General features: G+C 42.8%; 1 protein-coding gene across 4 annotated transcripts in view; it reads right to left on the bottom strand.

The window, feature by feature from the left end:
- The window catches only part of ARHGAP6 (Rho GTPase activating protein 6), a 311,607-nt gene that overhangs the window by 16,202 nt on the left and 272,547 nt on the right, over window positions 1–22,858 (bottom strand). For all 4 annotated transcript variants that reach the window (XM_084844207.1, XM_084844208.1, XM_084844209.1 and 1 more), the window contains exons 4-9: window positions 16,865–17,121; window positions 9,751–9,946; window positions 8,125–8,180; window positions 6,752–6,902; window positions 5,395–5,543; window positions 3,291–3,470 (exon numbers count right to left, since the gene is read on the bottom strand). In XM_084844207.1, the coding sequence (XP_084700333.1) occupies window positions 3,291–3,470; window positions 5,395–5,543; window positions 6,752–6,902; window positions 8,125–8,180; window positions 9,751–9,946; window positions 16,865–17,121 (989 nt within the window). The remainder of the gene's footprint in view (window positions 1–3,290; window positions 3,471–5,394; window positions 5,544–6,751; window positions 6,903–8,124; window positions 8,181–9,750; window positions 9,947–16,864; window positions 17,122–22,858) is intronic.

Below are 22,858 nucleotides of genomic sequence, written 5' to 3'. Positions count from 1 at the left end.
CCCCCCTCTCAAGTTTATCACTGTATGTCCCACTAATTCAAGGCTTCTAAAAAGAATCTCAATACAGCTCTATCTACTTGCATCTTAGAATCTACTTGTGGAGAATACTTTTCCATGTTGCTTTGTTGCAGCTTTTTACAAAACTATATGTGAAACTGATATCTGAATATTTACTATTGTGTTAAATCACTAGCAGATTATTGGTGCTAATCCATTTAAGAAATGCAAACAATCCCTCGTAAAATTATGTATTCCTCCTGACAAGCAGAACCATCCTGACCTGACAATAAACCCATGCAGTAGGCCAAATATCACATTCTGTTCCACTGGATTTTATTTCGCAGATCTTGCTCCAGTTTCAGTGCTGAAGCCGTTCACAGCTGGAAGAACGAGAAAAAACTTGGCAGTGTCACATTTAAGTTGTACACTGTGGATCCATGCTCTCGTCCAAATATTTCTCTATTTGAAACTAGTACAAATGTCAAAGTCTTAACTATAAACAGCAGCCCTGGCTTCTTCCCACTCTTTAAAGGTTTGAAAAACAATTTGCTGCTGCTTGATGGGTAACTATCAGAGTCAGTTACAACAAAATCAACAGGCCTATTCCTATGCATCTACCACTCTAGTAAAGAATGTGTAGTGTGAATTTGGAGAATTTAGAGCGTGCAATTCTCCTACACAGAATGTTAAGAGCAAAATGAAAACATCACCTTGCAAAGATCCTTTTGTAAACAAAGAAATACGCACAAACAGTTTGATATAAATATGTTCAAAGGGCTAACTCAGGACGGAGCGTGATCCACTGAAGCAGTCTGATCAGTAAAACACTGGCACAAACAGTTAGAGTCTCTCCAGAGATGCTTTTCCACTGTACATATCTGATGTCAAACTGACATACATCCACGGTGCTCTCTAATTATAAACACGTCATTTGAAATGGTATATTGTTCCCTTGCATCCAGCAAGCCACTTAGCTTGGCCTTCAGAACTTCAAGGTATTTATCAGCAAAATCGTTCCAAGAAAGAAATGAAATAATTCCACAATACTCATTTTAAGCTTCAGTTCAAAATGAAGTGAGAAAGAGCAAAATAAAGCTATAAGAACTGAAATGGTCCATAGGCAGACCAGTTAGTCTTTTTAGCCCCCATGCTTACTTATTTATTACATTTATACCCTGCCCTATACTAACATAATTCAAATACTCTCATAAGTCCAGGTCTGAAAGATCCATAACTTCTGATTCCAACCTTCTATTTTCTGTTTCATGGACTTAAGAAAATGGGAGGTTGGTATTGATGGAGACATGCTTCTGAACTCCTTAATATATGAGTTTGTTCATTGAGAGGGCATTATTTCTAAGTAATCAAATTATGAAAAATATCCATGAAACTCATGCAGCCACATTCCACACAGCAGTACATGTGTTTTACTGGAGAAATGTATTGCTAGGTATAGAATACTGGTAAGTATGAATACTGGGGGAAAATTACATAGCAGAAGGACAATCTTGAGGAAAGATGTGGACTGCGTGCATGTCATATTTACCGCACAGAAAACTTACAGCATAGGAACGCCCCCAACTGACTTGCTGAGTTGGTAGGGGCCAAACTAAACATTCAGAACTTTCCCTACTCTCCTGTAAGCATGTATGGCCCAACTCAGATTGGAATGACAATGCTCCAGGAGAGGGAGTGGGTTAAACCTCCTCCTGACCATTTTTCCCCACAAAATCCCACCCCACTGCAGGTTTTTTGTGTGCGTTTTTTAAATAAGCCGCTATTGACTCAAATTGAATTTCTTTCTTATCCACCCTGCTCCCTGCACATTTCTGTGGGGGATGAATTTTGCAGAAAAAAATGGATGAGGGAAGGTTTTTTTTAAAAAAACAAAAACCTCTCAGAGCACTGTGGGGCTGCATGTGTTTGCAGGACAGTAGTAAAAGCTCCTTTTTTAAAAGGTTTAGTTTGGCCCTAAGGGTAGTGGTGAATGCTTTGTGGGGGCGGGGGGAGATGTGATTCTGTCTTGCCTAAAAGAGGCAGTGTTAAGACTTTTGTTTAAAAAAAACCCCTCTCCCTGTACGCCACAGTACTGGATAATTTCCAGCTGTTCTCCAATATTCCATTGTTGGGCAAGGTACTGGAGCAAGTGGTAGCTTCCCAATTCCAGGGGTTTCCCTGCTCCAGAGGTTAATTATCTAGATTCATTTCAATCTGACTTCAGGCCTGGTTATGGGACAGAGCCTGTTTTAGTCACCTTAGTGGATGATCTATTCGGGGAACTGGACAGGGGGAGTGTGTCCCTGTTCGTTAAGCCTATCAGGGACTTTCATTACCATTAATCATGGTATCTTTCTAAGGCATCTGTCTGAGAAGGGACTGGGAGGAAGTGTTATACAATGGCTCCAGTCCTTCTTGGAGGGGCGATCTCAGAAGGTGATACTGGGGGATTCCTGTTCAATGCCATGGCTGTTGGCCTGTAGTGTCCCACAGGGTTCCATCTTATCCTCCATGCTATTTATCATGTACATAAGATCACTTGGAGAGATTGTCCAGAGTTTATGGGTTTGGTACAACCAGGATGCTGATGACACCCAATTGTATCTCTCCTTTCCATCTAAATCCAAGGAAGCTGTTCTGGTTCTAAATCGGTGTCTGATGTCAGTAATAGAATGGATCATGGAGAACAAACTGGAACTTAATCCAGACAAGACAGAGGTGCTCCTGTTTAGTCGAAAGACAAGTCAGGGAACAGGGATTTAACCAGTGCTGGATGGGGTTACCCTCCCCTTGACTCAGGTTCACAGTTTGAGTGTACTCCTGGATTCAGGCCTGAACCCGGATGCCCATGTTTCGGTGGTGGCCAGGAGTGTTTGTGCAACTCAGGCGAGTGTGCCAACTGCTCCCATTCTTTTTTTTTCCTTTTGAGGTAAGAAAACTCTAATTCTTCTGGAGCCACATCCTTCCACAGGATGAAACCACTGCATAGTAGTAGACCAGGGACTGAATTTATTAACAACTGAAAGATCTGTCACATTACCACTATTTTACCCCAGCAACCTGGAGTTTCCTTACCTCATGGAGGTGTGTGTGTGTGTGTGTGTGTATTTATTCACCTTACAGTGACTATCCTCTCTTCAGGCAATATTTGCGTAAGTTAAATAGCCAATGTAATGTATAAATATATAGTATATAGATATGCAGTGCTATGTACTTAAAAACAAACAGAAAAAATTACATACACAATGCATTTGAGACCTATATGAATGCAAAATAAGAAAGTTTTCCCCTACCATGAAAAGTGTTTCATAGTTTTCTATCATCTTTTGTACAATAGCAATAATGGCCGTACTCTCCTCAGCACGTGCTGTGCTTTGAACTGTGAATTCTTTGTCTGTTGTCTTCTGCTTGTGCAAGAGATTAGGTCCAAATATAGTGGCCAGGTTGAGTGATGTCATTTTGTTGCCAGGGATCTAAGGAGGAAAAAAAGAGAGTAAGTTTGGGCATTTAATTTTGAAATCGGCTACCCAGTACTTTGTGTAGGCTACATTTCTTTGCCTAACCAGATTAGGACCCTGGCTTGTCTGAGACATAAAAAATGAACATTCCAAATTTGTTCTCAGTATGCCAACACAGCTTTAGCTTCTCACTCTAAACTTGTTATCAGTGTAGCCATACCCATTAAACAAGGACGCCTGAAGATCAGCAACTCAACTCACCCTGGTATTCAAACCATTTAAAGAGTGATCTATCTGTTACAATTATTATGAAAAAGTTGCTAGAAACAGCCTCCTTATGGCTGCTTTTCAAACTATGTGGTACAAACGACAGGCAACGTGGTGAGTTTCTACTCTTGCACCAGTGATTAGTGTTAACTTACAGCGTCAAAGTGGAGAACTCCCAAGCATGATACTCAGCAGAAGAGACTATATGGTCTTGTTGAAGCAGGAAGGGTGGTCGGTAACTACCTTAATGACTAACCTGATCAGAAGAACATTAAAATAATACTGAATTTTGTACAATACTGCCCATGTTCAGATGTAACAATAAGCAAGGAATCCTGGCTTAATAAACCACAGTGTGAATGAGCTGTGTGTTGGCGCATACAAGCTGTTTGCTCTTCCCTTCGCACAGGCAGGCAAATAAACCAGGAAGTGGATAGTTGATGATATCCACACCCAGGATTATAGTTAAAGGTGCCCAAACAAACCAGGATTAGTAAACCAGCAGTAAATCCTGGTGTAAAGCTGATTTATGATCCTAGTTCATTTGTGTGCACTTAACCATAATCCCAGGTTTCGATGTCACACAAACCTACCCCCTTTCTGATTTGTTTACCCACTTGTGTGAAGGGAGGACCAAAGCAAGAATGAATGGGTTGCATGCACCAGTACACAGCTTAAGCACTTCATAGTTTATTAAGCCAGAATTCCTGGTTTATCATTAAGCATGAATGCTCTATATCTCAAAGTGGTTAACAAACTGACTTTACATGAGGGGGAAGCACAATACAGTGAACTATGCAGAGCTAATTTCACAGTCAAAATCAATGACTGATTTTGAAACACTCTGTATTTTTGGTTGACTTGAATCATCAAAGTTATAACAATAACTGGATATGTCTTTAGTTATGGATGTGTCTTTAGCTATGACGGTTAGTTCAAAGCTGTTTTTAATTATATGTTTTTGGTGTATATTGTCTGTGTGCTTTTATGTAAATGGCTTTTAAACTTTGTATATTGTATTTTAATGTTTTAACTTCTGTAAAATGCCCAGAGAACTTCAGCTATGGGGCGGTACAGAAATGTAATCATCATCATCAAAGAGGGCATCCATCCAATATTCCTGTTGAAATGTAATGAGGCACTGGCAAGTTTGAAAATTTTTGAATATTCAGATTAGAAGCATCCCAAAAGAACATATAACTGGCACTGAAATACTCCCAAAGAAATCTTGTATTCTTTATTGCATATCATTTAAAAGTAAATGCTTAACAAAGCTTCCAAAAATACTGAAAAAATGAAACAAGAATTGACAGCTAATTTTATAATTACTGCAATTAAATTTACTTGGATAATATGAATTCAGGTAAGAGGGAGGAGTTAAAACATTTTGTTTATATGTAGAATTTATTTATATCATATTGGAATATTAAATTAAATCAAGACGTACATGTTGGAATTTCTTTTCCTTTTTTGTTCACTGGGCAACAAATATTAATGATAGTTTTGGGTTGTAACCTCATCTACTATTTTACTGAATATGAAAAATAAATACAAATAAAAACACAAGACTTCATACTGTAAAACAAAGGGTGAGGAAGAAGTTAGTTCTCCAATCTTCAAAACATCCTAATTCATTCAAGGAGAAGTGACAGAAAAAATGTTCTGAACTTACCTCTTGGCTCTCTTGGTCTATCCTGTCTTCTGCGTGGCTAGCTACAGTGGCAAGGAACTGGAGGAGTCGGTGTAAGGTGTCACAGTTGCAGGGAGGTAGAAGATAAATAAGAAGTTGCAGGGTGCTTAGTTGTTCATGGGACTCTAATACTAAGAGAGAAAAGTATTCTAAGGCATGTGTTCACAGTAATGTACACAATCACATACATGTCACACCACTCTCAACTAACAGAGTGATACAGACATTTTAATATGTTCAGGGATTTGAGTGACCAGACACTGCTGGGCAATATTAACAGGCTGAAATTGCATAGGTACATAACAAATGCTGGTCTGGAGTAAAAGGGTTCATATGATCCTGAAAAATCATGTGAAATCTTAGAATTTCATCCTCCATTACCATGAGATTAACATTTGCTGTCATTATTACAGCTTTTGGCGAGAAAATTCTACTATAGATCTTTACAGCTACTCTGAATCAGTGGGGGTTGCATATAATATGTCCAGGTTTCTGTATGGCAGTTCAATGACTGGACAAGAGAGACAAAATCAGATCTTTGATGCCTTGCAGAATCAAACTTCACTTCTTGTTTTACTTCCGGGATAGACAATATGTTCGGCATTACAATGGCCATCTTGGAAATGCAACACTGCTGTCAGTTCGCACATACATATGGTTAGCATAATGTATGCACAAAGTACATAAAAATGACAGATGCAGGACAAGTTTCCATTTTCAAATAGCTACATTTTGCCTGACCCAAGAACTGTAGTCCTATGGCAGCTTTTCCCAAACGGGTGCCCTCCAAATGTTTTGGACTCCATTAGCCCCAGCCAGAAATGGTTAGGAATGTTGGGTGTTGTAGGTCACCCCACCTGAAGGGCACCAGGTTGGGGAAGGCTAAACCATAGTTTTGGGCAGACTTAGGCATCCCATTGCCTCCCAGATGCATTGGACTACAACTGCCATAATCACAGACCATTGACCATGTGGCTGTGGCTGATGGGAATTTGAGTCCAACATCATAAGGAGGGCCACAGGTTCCCCACCCTTGAATTAGATCATTACAAGCCTCGTTTTACAAATGGGAAACTGATGATTAGGGTCAATGGCTTTAACCAGGACTTTACCCCAAACTGAAGTTCTGCACTCTGTCCATTGAGCTGCAATGGGTGCTTCAAGCAGGCAGCTGTCCAAACAGGCGGCTGTTTTTTCCTCCATTACAAAACTCAAGAAAACTCCTAGTAAGCGTTTAGAAGATCCCACAGATATTTAAAATAGATAAAATCAGAAATGAAAAGTGCAGTTGGGGGAGGGGGGTGTAAAGAATCAGTAAAAGAGAAGTTGCCATGCTTACGGAGAGTGTTGATAAAAGGAGTATAAAGCTCCCTAGTCAAGAGTGGGTCAGGCATGTCACGAAGAAATTCCTTTAATAAAGCAGCTACATCATGAATGCTGTGCTCTTCATCCAACATTACATCCACACCACGGTCAAACTCCTCACGTAACTAGGAAAATCAAGGCAAGAGAAAAAAGGTCACACCAGAACATTTACATTATTATATGATATCTTAAGAAAAGGATGACACATGACATTACAGGTTTGGCCTCTACCTGGAAACTGCCACATCCTACTTTTGCTACTAGAGAAAAGTAGAAACTAAGGAAATTGACATATTGGCTGATAGAGTTTGATGGACAAATTTAATTTCATTTATTATATTTCTATACTGCCCCATAGCTGAAGCTGTCTTGGTAGCTTAAAAAAATGAAAACCATTAAAATACATTATATAAAGTATAAAAAGGACATGTAAGGACATAAAATAGATAGCATACACAAGAACAACACACACACACAATTTAAAACAATCAGCCAGGGACAATCCAGGCCCTGATCAAAAAGCCTTGTTAAATGCTGCCAAATGCCTGAGAGAAGAGGGCAATTTTAACTGGGCACTGGAAAGATGACAATGTTGGTGCCAGGCAAACTTCGTTGGGGAGATCATTCCACCAAGAAGGCCCTCTCCCTTGTTGCCACCCTCTGAGCCTCCCTCAGACTTCTTTCTTTGGAGCACACACCTGAGAGATCTGCAATCCCTCTTTGTGGAAGGCATCATATTAAAAGGAATCTAATCACATGCTTCACAGAAACAGGGAGTAGAAAGATCCAGGCTTGCTGAAACAGACACTCAGAGGCTACTTGAAAAGAGGATGACCTCAGAAAAAAGTGAAATAAGACATCGTAGCTGAAACGATATGGACACAAGCTTGAGTGTGCTAGTGCTGGAAAGAAAGCCCCCAACGCCTTTCATTTCTAACACTGAATACCACTGATAATGACCACCAGGTGTTTTATGTGATTAACGGTATCTGGAATTAGCAATTGCCAGCTGGGAACTGGAGAGCAACTTCAGAAAGCAATGCTAATTTTTACTATGAAAACTACTGAAAAAGGAGGATGAAAGAAGGAATATATATCACTGATGACCATACTTCTGGGATATATGCATATTTTTTAAAACCTTTATTTCAACCTAATGAAATACGTCTTGAAAGGTTAGGCAGGTATTACTGTCCTCCTAGACCCATTATCAGGTGACCAGATACTGTAAAATTATATTTAAATAAGGACCACACACTGATAGCTTCTTGACAATGAAGCTTCTTAGTATGCAATAAACAAAAGAACAAAAAATAGTATAGTTCGTAAGGTATGATATAGGCTCACCTGTCTTACTCTCTTTTTTGAGCTCCCAACTCGAAATATGCCCACTGTTTGGAGACCTGAAAATACAGCAAATCACTTGCTTCTTTACATAAACCTTCAATGAACCATGCATACATCTATTGTTAATATCATTATTACAGCCTGGTATTTTAACATATTTGTTTTTTCAGCCAGACATCTTGTGCGATGTTTGATATCATATATCCTATCATCTTTGCCCCTCCCCAGAGCATATTTACCTTGTCAGTGTAAATTTGTCTACAATTCGGAAAATGGGTTAGTTGGTACTTCTGTCAGTAAAGCTTATTGGTATGCATCCATGATAGTTTTTCAGCAACTCTGTGGCAGCTGTTTAAGGGTGACACTAGAGGGAAGTCTAAGATCAGTCTTGGCCATAACATGCACATCTCATTTATATAAAGATGCTTGAGGCTCTGCTCACTGATTGGGCATAAAAATGGTTAAGGCACCTTCAGGATTGAAACAGGACACAGAGAAAGATCCTGGGTAGAGGTGAGCATAGTATTGCACCAGCTCATGTGTTACTTTCCCCCTGGGAAGGGGAGGAGGGAGGAGAGGGTGAATCTGGGTGCAAACAGCTTGTATCAGAATTCATGAACACTCATTTTGAACAGGATCCCATACCACACTTATTGCTTCCATGACGCTCCAGAGTTACGACAACTCAATTCCAGCAGACAAAGGGTGAAATTAGGTGCAATGCCACAAGATGTGTGATTGGTCTCCTGATAGCGTTTACCCCACCCATCCAGAATATAGCTGTTCAATACAATTTCACTATTGTATTATTTTTAGATTATTTTTATATTGTTTATCCTTATTCATATTATTGTGCTGATTATGGTTTATATTATTGATTTTCTTTTCTCTGTTAGACTGATTATGGATTTCTGTATTTGTGTGTGGATAAGTCACTTCAAGACTGCTTTTTGTGACACATAAATTTAACAACAACAGTGGGAAATTGCAAATCTACTGGAATGTTGGTGGTACTTAACCCTTTTGCCTAAGACTGTGGCTGGGTTCACACAAGACAACAACCCAGACTCAAGGTTGAGTATGAGTTGAGTGTGGATTGTGGTTGAACTGTGGGTTGTTGTTGAAACATGGGTTGTTGTGTTGTGTGAACCCAGCCACGCTAACAAACCATGGTTTGTTAACCACAAACATCCCAAAAAGAGAACCCATGGTTTGTTATTGGGTTGTAAGAAGGAATCTATGGATTATGTAAAATCCATTCCATCTGTATTTCACCCACTGTCAGGCACCTTTCATTCCATCATCTGCTGCATTTGCACAATTTCATGCGGGTGAAAACAGGAAATTTCCACAAATGTGCATTTTCACGCATTTTTCAGGGGAACAGGAAAGTATTAGAGGTGGGAGAGGCTGATTTTCAGTGGAACAATGGTCTGAGACCATTTTAAGGTTAAGCATTTATCACAGCTCTGATCAGGTTCACAGCCCAGTGGCTGCATTTTAGCGGGGGGACCTACAATATAAATGAGAATACCCACAGTCTGAGTATGAATCCATACAAGATATGTCTACATATCTTAAAGTCTGCCATCTATTTTATGCTGCCAAAGTGAAACACACCCTTACCATGTTTTTCTAAATGCTGGCAGCAGCTGTCTACAAGCCGAGGAACCTGCCTGTAAATAGGATTGAGGCTTAGCTTCTTATCCCTGGACTTTTCTTTCTTGCTCTGAGCTTCAGCAGGCAATGATAGCTGTAGAGCTTCTAGCAGTCGAGACTGGCTGTCGTCAAGATCAGTAATGGAGTCTACAGACATTGCACCCTGCAACATACACAAAGACACATACAACTGGTATAGATGGAGGGAATTTTCCTCCATAGTTCCATTTAGGTTCTGAACCCTTAGCAGAGGTGCCCATAAATAAAAGTGGTTCTCCAAAAACACAAGGTATAGACAAGGGGTGGGGAACCTCTGGACTGCGACCCAAATGCAGACCACTAGGCCTCTAAGTCAAGATCACAAGACTCTCTGCAGGCCACACCTCTTCTACTCAGGCCACAGCCTCCTTGGCAGCCATTCCAATTTTGGGCTGTGAAGAGGCAATGTGGCTAGCCAGCAGGATATCTACAACCATGGTGAGGATGGTGGCTAAGGTGGGAGCCTCCTGGGTGTTGTGGGGTGTTGCCAATGTGATATGGTCCTGAGGCTGGGAGCTGGTCAGCCTGCTCCCATTGCTTAAGCCACTCGCTTTGTTCCCAGTCCAGGGCAAAGCTGGGAAGCAAGTGCAAGAGGGAGGGACTAGCATGAAGCATCACCTTCACTTCGCCCTAGTCCGTGTGTGTGTGTGCGCACGCGTGCACTACAACCCCTCCTTTTCTTCTTCAGGCTCTGCAGTGATGCAGAAGGACTGAGCTGCTACTGCCCCCTCCTCTCTCTGCTCACAAGCTCCTGCCAAGCCTCTGTTGCTCAGGCTGGGAGGTTTCACTGAAATGTGCCTTTGCCATGGTGCATTACTTTGATACCATCTGCCATTCCTTCTCATCCATTGCTCTCCTTTCAGACTGCCCACCCCGCCATTACAGCTGGTGCAACCACCATCCACACACTTCACCCCACTCCACAAACAGCAGATGTTACCTTGGGGCTGGGGGACAGCAGGCTGCATGTGCTCCGCAGCAGGGAGACAGAGCAGGAGCAGCTCCACAAACCGAAATCCACTTTTTTACACAACTCCGCCAGGAAGCAGGTATCACCCTGGTGTATGGAAGGGTATATAGCACTTCCTCTTGTCCCACCACAGCAGAAATCCCTTTGCAAGTAAGCCCCATTGGGTTCAATGTTAGGGTTGGACCAGTCTTATGCATGTCTACTCCCAAGAAAGAGTGTGTGTCTGTCAGTCTGTCCAATGGGACTTACCCACAGGTTAGTGTGTGTAGGATTGCAGCTCTATGGTGGGGACTATGGGAGCAATCCTATGCATGTTTAGAGAAAAAAAAAAAGTCCTACAACTTCCAGCATGGCTGGCTGGGGAATGCTGGGAGCTGTAGGACCTTTTTCAGTCTAAACATGCATATGATTGTGATCTAAGGCTGCTAACGTATGCACACTTACCTGGTTTAAGTCTCACTGCGTGTGCTTGTACATGCATGCACATCTGCATGTATGAGTGCAGCTCTGTGTCCCCCCCCAACACACACACATGCACTTGCAACACTACATGCTAGAATGTAGCCCCAGACAGTTTTCAACAGAGGTAATGTGGACCTCAACGGGGAAGGATTGAAAGGTTAATCAGGTTAATCAGGACAAGACTGATACAAACTTGAAGGGAAGAAATCTATGCTGACAATTAGCATATACACTCATTACCAGAGAAATAACATTTCTTGAGTATTCTCAACAAGACTGATTGGATTAAGTAATCTTTTTTTTTTTTTTAAGAGCTGACTTAATTTTTGAAGATTCATTTTTACAGTTAATCTTTCAATCTAGTACTTCAGCTGTGTCTTGGTGCTGTCAAGGAGAGGGTTTTTTTTTTTTTTTACATTCCCATTCTGAAGCACCAGAGATTATTATAGCTGAAGATCTCCTACAGGGTGGGGAAGATTTGTGAATGAGGTTTAACCATATCTTCCTTCTGGGAAGATGCCAGGGTTATGTTGCACTTCTCACACTTAAGAGTCTACCTCATCCAGAGTGACAGATTTGAAGCTGAACATTTCTGTTTTTATTTAGTCTGGGGCCTCTCTCTCTCTCTCTCTCTCTCTCTCGTTAGTGTTTATACCCTCCCGAATTTTGTTTAAACTTGGGGGATATTTTATACCAGCCAGAGAGATGACAAAAAATAAGAAAATAAAAGGAGAAAGGGGTTAAAGAAAATTATACCTCTTGAAAGAAAACTCTCATCCACACGTGGAAAGTATCTTGCATGTGAACTAAGTCATCTTTTTCTAAAAGGCAGAAATCCAGGTAGGCCCAGATGCTGGGCCTGTTAAGGTCAGCCTTCGGCTTAATATTTTAAGCCAAAGCTTTTTGGAGTAATGGTTCTCAAATTGGCCTTTATGATAGATGGATACAGGTGTGCCCCCATTCATCAGTGGTTCTCCTGATTGCAGATCCTTCCCTCTTTCTTCATATAAGTCAATGAAGAGACTACTGGAGAAAAGTGAGCGATTTGGGGTCAAAGAAACCACTTTGTGTATTTCAAACCACTTAAGAAAGAGGAAGTTGTACTCTGGTGGCAGTGGTGGATGCTCAAGCTAAGTTCACAAGGATAAAATATTCTGGCTGAGCAACCTATTTATTTTTTAATAAACAGACTTAATAGCCCAAACCTTTAGGGCAGGGGTCTTGAATCTCTTTCAGCTCAAGAGCCGAATTTCATTTCAGAGAGGCTCTCAGGGGTAACATTCCAGTGGTGGGCAGGGTGAGAGGTAAAAGAGGTGCCCCCGCCCCAATATCAGCACAGTTTAGCCTAAAGCTTTTATTGCCAGTAACTAAGCCTTAGTGAAGGCACTTCAATTTTTTAGGATGGAGAAAAAACTGCACTGAACCCAGGAACCCCCCAATAATCGGTGGTTGGGGGAAGGGGCCAAGGGTGTAGAGCCAGAGGAAGGTGGTTTGGCCTTCTGAGAAACCTTGGAGGGCCAGACATGGCCTCCAGTCCTGAGGCTCTGCACTCCTGTTTTAGGGTATCTACCCTCACAGGATGGCTTACAATAACCAATTATAACATCAGCTATAACCATCAAATCTAAAATTTATAACCATTTAACATATAGCACCAGCAGATAAAGTTTATAAAATGACCAGAATACGAAAGTATTTAGAGTTCTCTTAAACACCAACACAAGGGGGCCATGCAAATATCCCTGGAAAGAGTTCCGAAGTGATGAAGCCACCACACAAAAGCCTTCCTTGTGGTACTCAGCAGCCTAACAGCTCTTGCTGAAGGACGAGAGAGCAGGGCTTCAGAAGCCAATGACAAGGCTTGGATGGGTTAATGTGAGTGCAAGTGGTCCTCTATATAGTCTGATCCCAAACTGTTTAGGGCTTTAAAGGCTGAAGCCCCTACCTTAAATTGAGCGTAGAAATGAATATGCAGCCAATGTAGTTGACACAAAATGGGTATAATATGATCAGAACAGTTGGCTCCTACTAGGGTTCTTGCTACTGCATTCTGCATCACTTGAAGCTTTTGGATAATCTTTAAGGGCAGCCCTATGTACCATGTATTACAGTAATCTAGCCTGGAAGCCACCAGGCCATGTGTGTCAGACGCAAGATCTACTTTCTCTAGATAACACTGCAGCTGGCAAACCAGACAGCTGGTAAAAGCACTCCTGGCTAATGCCCTATGTTTCCATAGAAAGCACTCGATCCAGGAGCACTCCCAAGATGCATACTCAGCTTTTCAGGAGAAGTGCAACTGCATCCTGAACCAATTGTATACTTCCATCCAAATCAAATACTGCTGAAAAGCCCATGCATTAAAAGTGAAATGGAATTCTTCTGAATAGCATCTAACCTAAATTTTCAAATTCAACAAGTCAGATTATAATGACAAAATTTCACATCAAACGTGCTTCCAGATGAGCCATTTATCCGGCAATTGCACTGCATCGTTCATGGAATTTTATGAGGGCAGGTGGAGATTTCCAGACAACAACTTCTTCAATTTGTAGCCTTTCCATCCTTTATCTTTTTTCTTAGCAGAAAAATATCTACTAAGGAGGAAAAGACAGAATAGCTAAACAATGCCTTTTGATTGTTTGCTCCGGGATCAAACAATCCTATTTGGAAGTATCTCCCCAATTCCATCCATTTGTTCAATGAATTGTTAATGGAGAAGTTACTACATTTCATTTTAAGTCACCTGTCGGATATTGTCAACTCTGTAATCTTCAGTTGTCAAATGTTGAAGCTGAAAATATCTTCCAAATAGTACACAAAAACTTGGAAATGCAAATAATATTTTAGAGCAAATTAGTTCAGCCTTTAACTTGTACTCTGCTGGACATATGTTGAACTGTATTTGTAGAAGAGAAGAAGCGTAGTCTTCTATACCAGTAGAAGGGAAAACACAACTGGTGTATTTTTCTGACATCTGAATAGGAACATTAGCTGTTACCGGACACAACCAGTCCTATAAAAATAATCTGTGTAACAATGGAGGGCATCTTCTACCCTATGGCACATGAGGAAAGTGGTGCTGGTGGCGTTCGGTGACTGCATCAGCTGGGGAAATGGACCTGATTCTGGCAGCCATGGAAGCCAGTTACGGCTGTCTGTGTCACTTAGAGGAGCAGTTCCTTTCCTGAGCATCTTCTGCCCCATCTGCTGCCTCCGTGGATGCCTCCTGCCCCTGTAGTGATGCCGCACACCTCCACGACCATGCCTCCAGCCCTGGTTGTGTGTGTGTGTGTGTGTGTGTGTGTGTGTGTGTGATTCAGAGAGAGAGAGAGAGAGAGAAGGTTCAATCTCCTCCCATGTTTTGGGACAATGAATCGGGCGATAATAGGCCAATCAGTGGGAGGTGATGCTTCACATGTTGCAGGATTTGGGTGGTTGCTTGGGTTGGCTGGAGCAGAGGGCACCAACAAGCCCACCTGGGCTGGTGCAGCCAGAGGAGATTCGCCAGCATACTTCATCTCACCCTTCATTTAGGGTTTTGTTAGGGCATCCCTCAGTGGTTCCAGATGGGGTTGCCCCTATTTCTACGGGATGGCAGTGGCTCCTGGGTTTTCCTCTTTGCTGGTGTGGACTCTGCTAAGGTCTGCTTCAGTTGCAAGTGCTATGGCTGGAGCATCAGCCTTAGGTGCTTCAGCAGGGGCTCGCCACCCTTCCTTGCCAGTCTTCTCACCTAGTATGGGGAGTGGGGGACAGGATGGTGGTGGGTCAGTGGCATGGGGGCTCCAAAAAGCACTGGGGAGGGTACCATGTAGGTCTTGACTCCTCCAAACCTACGAGGGAGTGTGTATGTGTGTGATTTTCCCAGTATAACCCGCATGCAGCCATGTCCACACAGTTGGGTGTCATTTGCTACCTGCTGCCAAAGAAAAATGTGTGGATTCTTTTACTGTTGTCTTTCATGACCCCAAGCCAAAACAGCTCATGAAGGATGGTGTCCTTACCACCCTATCTCTGCTGTCTCTGTATATCAGTCTAGTTTACATTAAATGGGGAAAAAATGCTGCTTCAGACATGGTAACAACCAGAATGGGTTGGGGTGCTGTCTCTGCATAGCAGTTTAGTCTACATTAACTGAGGAGGCCTTTTCCGGGCACTGTGCAACGAGGGAAGGAGCTGGGTGTTGTTTTATACAGGTCCACATTTATTCACAGTGTCTTAGCTAGGCACTGGGTAACGAGGTAGTGGGCGGGCATTGTACTTTCATTGTGGAAGGCCTTCAGGGTCTCATCAGACTCAACTCTGATCCTTAGGCTGGGTTTGCATGAACAGCAGGGGAAACTATGCAGTATTTACGCATGCCCGGCATTTCTTTAATTATCCATGCCACATCACAGGTTGCCATGTCATCCGAACCTGGTGTGCAGTGTGGTGGGGGGTATTCTAACCCACTCCACAATCCCCATTACAAGCCATGGGTTGTGGGGTGGATTAGAAGTCACCCCTGCTGCACGGTTCACCACGTTCAAGTGCTACAGCAACCCGCAACACAGCGTGGGTAATTAAGCAAATGGCGGGCATGTGCGGGGATATACTGCGTAGTTTCTCCCACTGACTGTGCAAACCTGGCCTTAGATTCTGTCCAAGACTTCACCCACATCAGGTATCCAGGACCATGTGCACATTTTCTCCCAAAACACCTGCCCCAGCAGAACGTTTTTTGGCCCTGCTGAGAGAAAATTTCCAGATACACCTCTGGAGTGATGAACACGGGTTGTACTCTAAAAACAAAGGAAACTGTTTTGGTCTATAAGAAAAATGCCAAACTCTATAGTTAGCAAATACTTTTATTAGTACCACATAAAAAGCTCACAAAATACCAAGCAGAACTCATCAGCAGGCTGGGATGTTAAGAAAAGCAGGGATGAGGGTGGGAGAGAAAACAGTTCTGTGGCTTCAGCATCAAGCCAGAGTTCTGGAAAACTCAAAAGCTTGCTCTCTGTTTTGTGACATTTGCTTAGTCCTAATGGAAGCATGGCTCAATTATAGATATTGAAAGTTTTACTATATTTATTTTCATAAAGCTTAATAGTTTCATTTCATTTTTTTAACCTATACAAGCAAAATATATTCAGATGATATTTTTAAAAATCAGAACACTACCCAGAGAAGAATTACGCAAGGTTTTTTTAAAAATTGTATTTTGAGGATGGAATGAATAACTGGGTGAACATTCAGTCTCATAAGTGGGACTATAAACAGCTTTGTAAAGTAGAGAGACACACAGAGAGAAAAAGAGAAAAATGAGTTTGTTCCTTAATAATTTGAAAGACCAACCAGAATCTGACTGGGGAAAAGGAAAGTTTCCAAAGAATCCTTGTGTCCCCTGAGGTGTTGGCAAGAGACTTGTGTCCATCTCGTTCTCTCCCACGAACAGCTGGGAAAGAGAGATGACTGTTACAATGGCAACTTCTATCATTTCAATCAGGGCTGACTTTAATTTAACTATGGATGAACAGACCCGGGATTCCAACTTCTGTAAACAAGACAGTGCCTGGGGAAGTCCCACAATGCCTTCAGTAAACATAAATCAATTAACAGAAAACTTACTCTCCTCCTTGCCCGTGGAGCTGCCTCGGGTGTATTAGGCGTAGTAGATTCATTTGGCGTTTCCGAGGTGGAACTAAGAGATGAGTTACTACTTGAGAGTTCTTTGTTCTGTCTTTTACTCCCAAATGGTAAAAGGGAAGCCACAAATTCTGAAACATCCCTCTGTTCTTCCTTCTGAGTATCCTGCTTCAGTTTGTAGGCCCGGTCATTAGCTATTACTTGTGATAAGGGCATTCCAAAAGCCTGGGGTACAAATTCTGGAAAAGAAAAATGGACTTTTATATTCCAGTTGCTTAAATGAAACAACCTCTTGAGCATTCTTTTTGATCCTTTACAACCCTTAGATCAGCTTGCCCCGACCTGGTGCCCTCCAGATGTTTTGGACTAAAATTCCCTGCATTTTTGTCCATTGGCTATGCTACCTAGTGCTGATGGAAACTGAGGTCCAAAATATCTGGAGGACTCCCGGTTGGAGAAGTCTGCCTTAGATTGTAACACACACCTCATTAAAATGGATTCAATAAATCCCAAGTAACAGATTTCATTGTATGATGTACCGAGCTATCATTTTTAAGTCTGTTTGTTGAGCCTCCCCAAGGTGCCCCAGAAGCAGGTTCCTGGGGAGGTGTTGGTACAGATGGAGAAGCGGGGGGGGGGGGGGGGAGAGGAGGGAAAAAGAAAAGGAAGACAGAGAACAGAGAGCTTGAAGGTCCAAGTATTAAGAAGAGTCTTCCTTTACTAATCCCAAATCCTATGTGATTTGTCAAATAATGGGTTTTAAAATGTGGACATTATATTTTTACGTTGCAGGTGTTATGTTTGGAGAAAAGGAAGCCACGTGAAATCATGGGTTAACATCAACAACAAAATTGCCACTACTGTTAATGAGATAAAGATTTCAATTCAGAGTTCACAGCAAGCAACCTGGGCACAAATTATTTCTCCCCATGATCCGCCAAATTTTAATATCCTGCTTTTTAAAAAATGGGGGGGGAGGGGCGGCTTAATGAAATTGTGAATGTATATTTTTAGACCATGGTTTAAATTTCTTTTGGCTGATGCTACAGTAATGCAGTCACAAGGTTATTATAGAAGGGGCCATTTTCTTATTGAACATAAGAGAAAGATATATAAAATTTAAAGAGCAGCCAAATATGAAATGAAAAATGATTGAAACAATATCATTTCTCAGAAATAAAGAGCATGCTATTTTATATTCACTATGAGACTCTCTCTGTTTTGGATAGGCAATTGCATGCACGCTAACATCACTGGTGGAAATTATTGTTGGAACAAGTCAAACATAAACACTAAGAAACACTTTATATTAACACTGAATGTCTTGAAAGTAAACATGGAAGAAGAACACATCTATTTTCTAGCTATAATAAATGAGAAAAATCAAATATTTATTCACAGCAGTGCATCTTTTCCTGGAAATAACCAGCAGTGGAATGAGGTAAGGAACTCTAGCGCTTTACCAGGTACAGTAAAGCAGCAATTCCATATAACCAGATTGGATAGTTCTTAGTTGCTGGAATGCTAATCAAGGGTTCTGTCTGCATTGTCCTTTCAGAGCAGAGAAAAATAATTATAATGCAACAAGACTCTTCTGCCTTCAATTAACTTTTTAAAATTCCAATTTTGTCATACCACATATGCTTCTCTATGTTTTTATTGTGCACTGGTAGAGATCAAAGTTAATACTCCACTGCATTGTTTTTCAGGGAGTATGGGTATTGCTTACAATCACCTCATGGATAAAATACTTTTTGTACAACCTTTCTATGAGCTATTGCTGTTTCTGATTTGAGTGCATACAAGACAGAATAGTAAAATAAAAAATCTATCTGTGTCCAGGGGACATGAAGTAGTGTTTACCTGAGACTGTCAGCAGATTACTAATTTATTTTAGAGGACCTGGAACTTCTCTGCCAACTGATTAGACATCCCAAGAATCACTTGTTCATATAAATACTGGAACTGTTTCTTCCCCAAACTCCTAATCCTTTACTCAGTTACAAAAAGGGAGGATTAAATGTTGCACATAAACATGCATTAATTGTATAGAAGAGAAGGGAGAATGACATAATATGGGGCTGGTATACCAACTATGCCCTTATCTGGACAGAGATAGCCTAGCTACAGTTATCCATGCTCTGATAACTTCTCGTCTGGATTACTGCAATGCGTTATACGTGGGGCTGCCTTTGAAAACGGTCCGGGAACTTCAGCTGGTCCAAAATAGGGCAGCAAGATTGTTCACAGGGACTGGCCTGCGAACTGACCTACTTTTTCAGCTGCACTGGCTGCCAGTCCATTTCTGAGCCCGATTCAAAGTGCTGGCATTAACATTCAAAGCCCTTAACGGCTTGGGGCCAGGTTACCTGAAGGATCGCCTCCTCCCATATGTGCCTGCCCGGACCTTAAGATCATCGTCAGCGGCCCTTCTCCGTGAGCCCCTGCCAAAGGAAGTCAGGCAGGTGGCTACTAGGAGGAGGGCTTTTTCTGCTGTGGCACCCCGGCTCTGGAATGAGATCCCTAGTGAGGTTCGCCTGGCACCTGCATTGTATTCCTTTCGGCGCCAGGTGAAGACCTTTTTATTTTCCCATGCATTTTAGCATTTTAGCTTTCTAAACTTTTAGCTTTGCTGTTTTAAATCTGTATTTTAAACTCTTGCACTACTGCTAGGTTTTATTGTTATATTGTGGTTTTAATGTTCTATATATTTTAAATTGTTTTATTGTGTGCTGTTTGGTTTTAATTTTTGTGAACCGCCCAGAGAGCTTCGGCTACTGGGCAGTATAGAAATGAAATAAATAAATAAATAAATAAATAAATAAATAAATAAAAATAATAGAATTTGATCAAATCCCAGTTGCAGTAGTTGGCCTTTGAATTTGTAGGTATTCCCACAGCAAATGAGATTTGTTTATTCTCCTGAAATGAGTCATGCAAAAACATTAAATAAAAAGGATATTTAGATTTTAGATCTCGCTCCTTTCAATTAAGCAGTACACACTGTCATCAAAAATGTCAAAACAAGGTTAGTATTAATGGCTTTCAACAGCAGCTTTCTTATATTGTTTTGTAATGACCTTTAAAAATGCCAGCATTTCTTTAGCTACTGAAACTATTTCACTGACAAAATGAAGCAAAGATGTATGTCACTTGGCTTTGAGGGAATGGAAGCACCATACATTTCAGTTCAGCCCTGAAGTATTAGTGAACACTAGCAGTATGTCCATCAGGTGGTGGGAAAGGGCACTGAACTGTGGCCACAAGGGCAGCTTATAGTTGAGTTGGCGGCAAGGGGCTGTCTCATTCCAGCTTACTTTGCATCACCCTCTCTTTTCATACTCATAGCCATTCCTGACCTTATTCTCCATGTCTGGTATACATGGTAATCATTACTCTCTGCCCGTGGCCCCTCCAAGCGGATTTGTTCATTTACATGTTTCATTCCTCCTGATCTCTCGCAGCATGCTAGTTTGAGTGCCCCAAACCAGGCAGTGCCACTGGGGAGAGTAGATCCATTTAAATAGCCTGGTTTACTAACCCAGAGACTATGAACCTCAGAAAGCTCTTCTCAATTGTCTCTTCTTTCACAGCACATGTTAAATAGTCCTGCGTTGATTGCTACAGTTGCTTCACTGTACAGCACTCTAATGCTTGTCATCTCACAAACTGCAACGGAATGGAATTATGTTAGCATATGTGAAAAGAGGGATGTGTTGGCTGGTCATGTCATAAAAGCTCCTCTTTGAAACTAAAGTTGTTTTAATCTAGGAGGAATGCATGGGGATGGCAGGGTTTTTAATCAGAGGAGTATTCATAGATTCCCTAAACACACTCCAGTAGTGTGCCCTCCTAAGCGCTCTAACAGTTTGCATCCTGTCCACACTGGCAAAGGATTCCGAAGGATTGCCCACACTGGCAAAGGATTCCGATTAGCAGACAGACACACCCACTTGCTTGTTCAGATGTAAGACATTATAGGAGGCTACTAGAGCCATCTTATAGCAAAGGCATAGTGGAAAAGACAGTCAAGAAGTTGACACAGGATGGAATTCATTTTGCCTCCATAAAAAGGTAAGGCCACTCTGCATACAGTAACCTTTCTTGAAGAACAAACCACTGGTTGTCAGGGTGGAAACTGAGCCCATAGAACCCCAGAGCAGTTCTGATTCTGAGGAGGAACAGCAATCTGTGGGAGAGGAGCCCACTCATCCCTCACAGGCACAGCAACTGGCAGAGATTCCTCCTGCCAGCATTCCTGAGATAGTGACCCTGGCAGTGAGAGAGTGCGGGAGGGGGGGCTTGCTAGACACTCGACGCAGACACAGGGAGCGACGAGTGATGGAGGGCGCGGAAAGGAGGCGTAGCGCCCATTTGGCGCGCAAGCAACAGTTGCACCCCGTGGACACAAGGGAAAGAGGGAGGATCTCTCCCTAGCCCATAAGTTCAGGGTCTGCAAGTGATTCTCCTTCAAACGGGGACCACCTGCCTATCCCGGAGCATAGGCTACTCTGCTGTTCATTGCTTAGTCGCTGGTGATTAGCATCTGAAAGAGTCATTAAGTTGTGAAAGGATTAAAGCCTTGAAAAGAATCCTTTTGTCTGTGTCTTGAGCTGGCTATTGGAGTAGACTGAAAGAGGCCGCTAGGGCGCTCCTGACAGCTTGGTCCCCGTTCCTCTTCTTTTTTCTCTCTCTTTTCTCCTGCTGCCGATGGAGGTTGCCAGGGACCTGGCGGTGCAAGCTCTGGCACAAGAGAACCAGGCTCTCCGTGATCAAGTGGCTCAACTGATGACTGCCGTACAGAATCTGCAAGCTGCGGTTCAACCCCCCCCACCTCCGATTCCCCCCTGCCGCAAGTGCCCGGTGGCTCTGCCAGAGAAGTGCCCGGTGAGAAAGGACTTTTTCAGATTTTCCGGGCCCAATTGGAGCTGTACATGCGCCTACGACCTGAGGATTTCCTAACAGAACAGGTTCGTGTGGGCTTCATCATTAACCTACTTTCAGACATGGCAGCTAAATGGGCTTCGGGACTTCTCGCTAATTACCCCCTGCTCGGGGACTATCAAGGTTTCATTACAGCGATGGCCCGTTTTTTTGGTGACCCCCTGCGCACGCAGACAGCTTCTCGGGAGATTCGCTGCCTCAGGCAGGGCAAGGACTCAGTTTCTAGCTACGCGACACCTTTTTGCTTGCTGATGCAGGATTTACAGTGGAATGATGCCGCGATGGTGGCTCAGTTTTTGGATGGTTTGAACGACGAGATCTTTGATGAGTTGGCGCGCACACCTAGCCCGCCTACTTTGGAGGACCTCATCCAGACCTGCCTCCACATAGATAGTCGGCTGGAAGGGCACCGGCAGACCCGGTGGGGTGCCGGGGGTCAAGATCTCCCTCCTCCCATTCCCCCACCCCTTGCCCCTGTGGTGGAGGCAGAGGAGACCCCGATGCAGCTGGGAGCTACCTGAGCCCCGCTGCTGCCGGAGGAACTAGAGCAGCGGCGAGCGGAGCGCCAATGCTTTCAGTGTGGAAAGCTGGGACATTTTGCCAAAACTTGCTGTGCTAGATCTGCAGCCCCACTGCCTCCCCCTCCTCTCCTTCCTCCTCCTCCTCCTCATCCCCGGGCCTGACTAGGCTGCCCCCCAAGCCTGTTGGGGGTCTCCAGTGTGGGGGTCGGTTCCACACCAGGTGGGTGCCTTCCGCAACCCCCCCACCCTCCCATCTGCTATTGCATGTTCACCTCCGCTCCTCCTAGTGGGGTGGGGTGGAGGCCCTAGCATTAGTGGACTCTGGGGCTACAACTAGTTTCATGGATGATACATTCGCTCTCTTCCACAAGATTCCTACCCTGCCCCTTCCTGCCCCCGTGGCAGTGGAGACCATCAATGGGTGTCCTCTTTCTTCGGGCGCGGTGACCCGGATTACAGTTCCACTCACTCTGTGTGCCCAGTCCCACGTTGAGCAGATCCAGTTTCACTT

This window comes from Heloderma suspectum, chromosome 3, assembly GCF_057233095.1.
Source record: "Heloderma suspectum isolate Gila_16-S chromosome 3, 16-S_ref, whole genome shotgun sequence".
In the NCBI taxonomy this organism is placed as follows: Eukaryota; Metazoa; Chordata; class Lepidosauria; order Squamata; family Helodermatidae; genus Heloderma; species Heloderma suspectum.
Note: the sequence above shows the minus strand (reverse complement) of the source record. Positions and strands in the feature narration are given on the sequence as shown.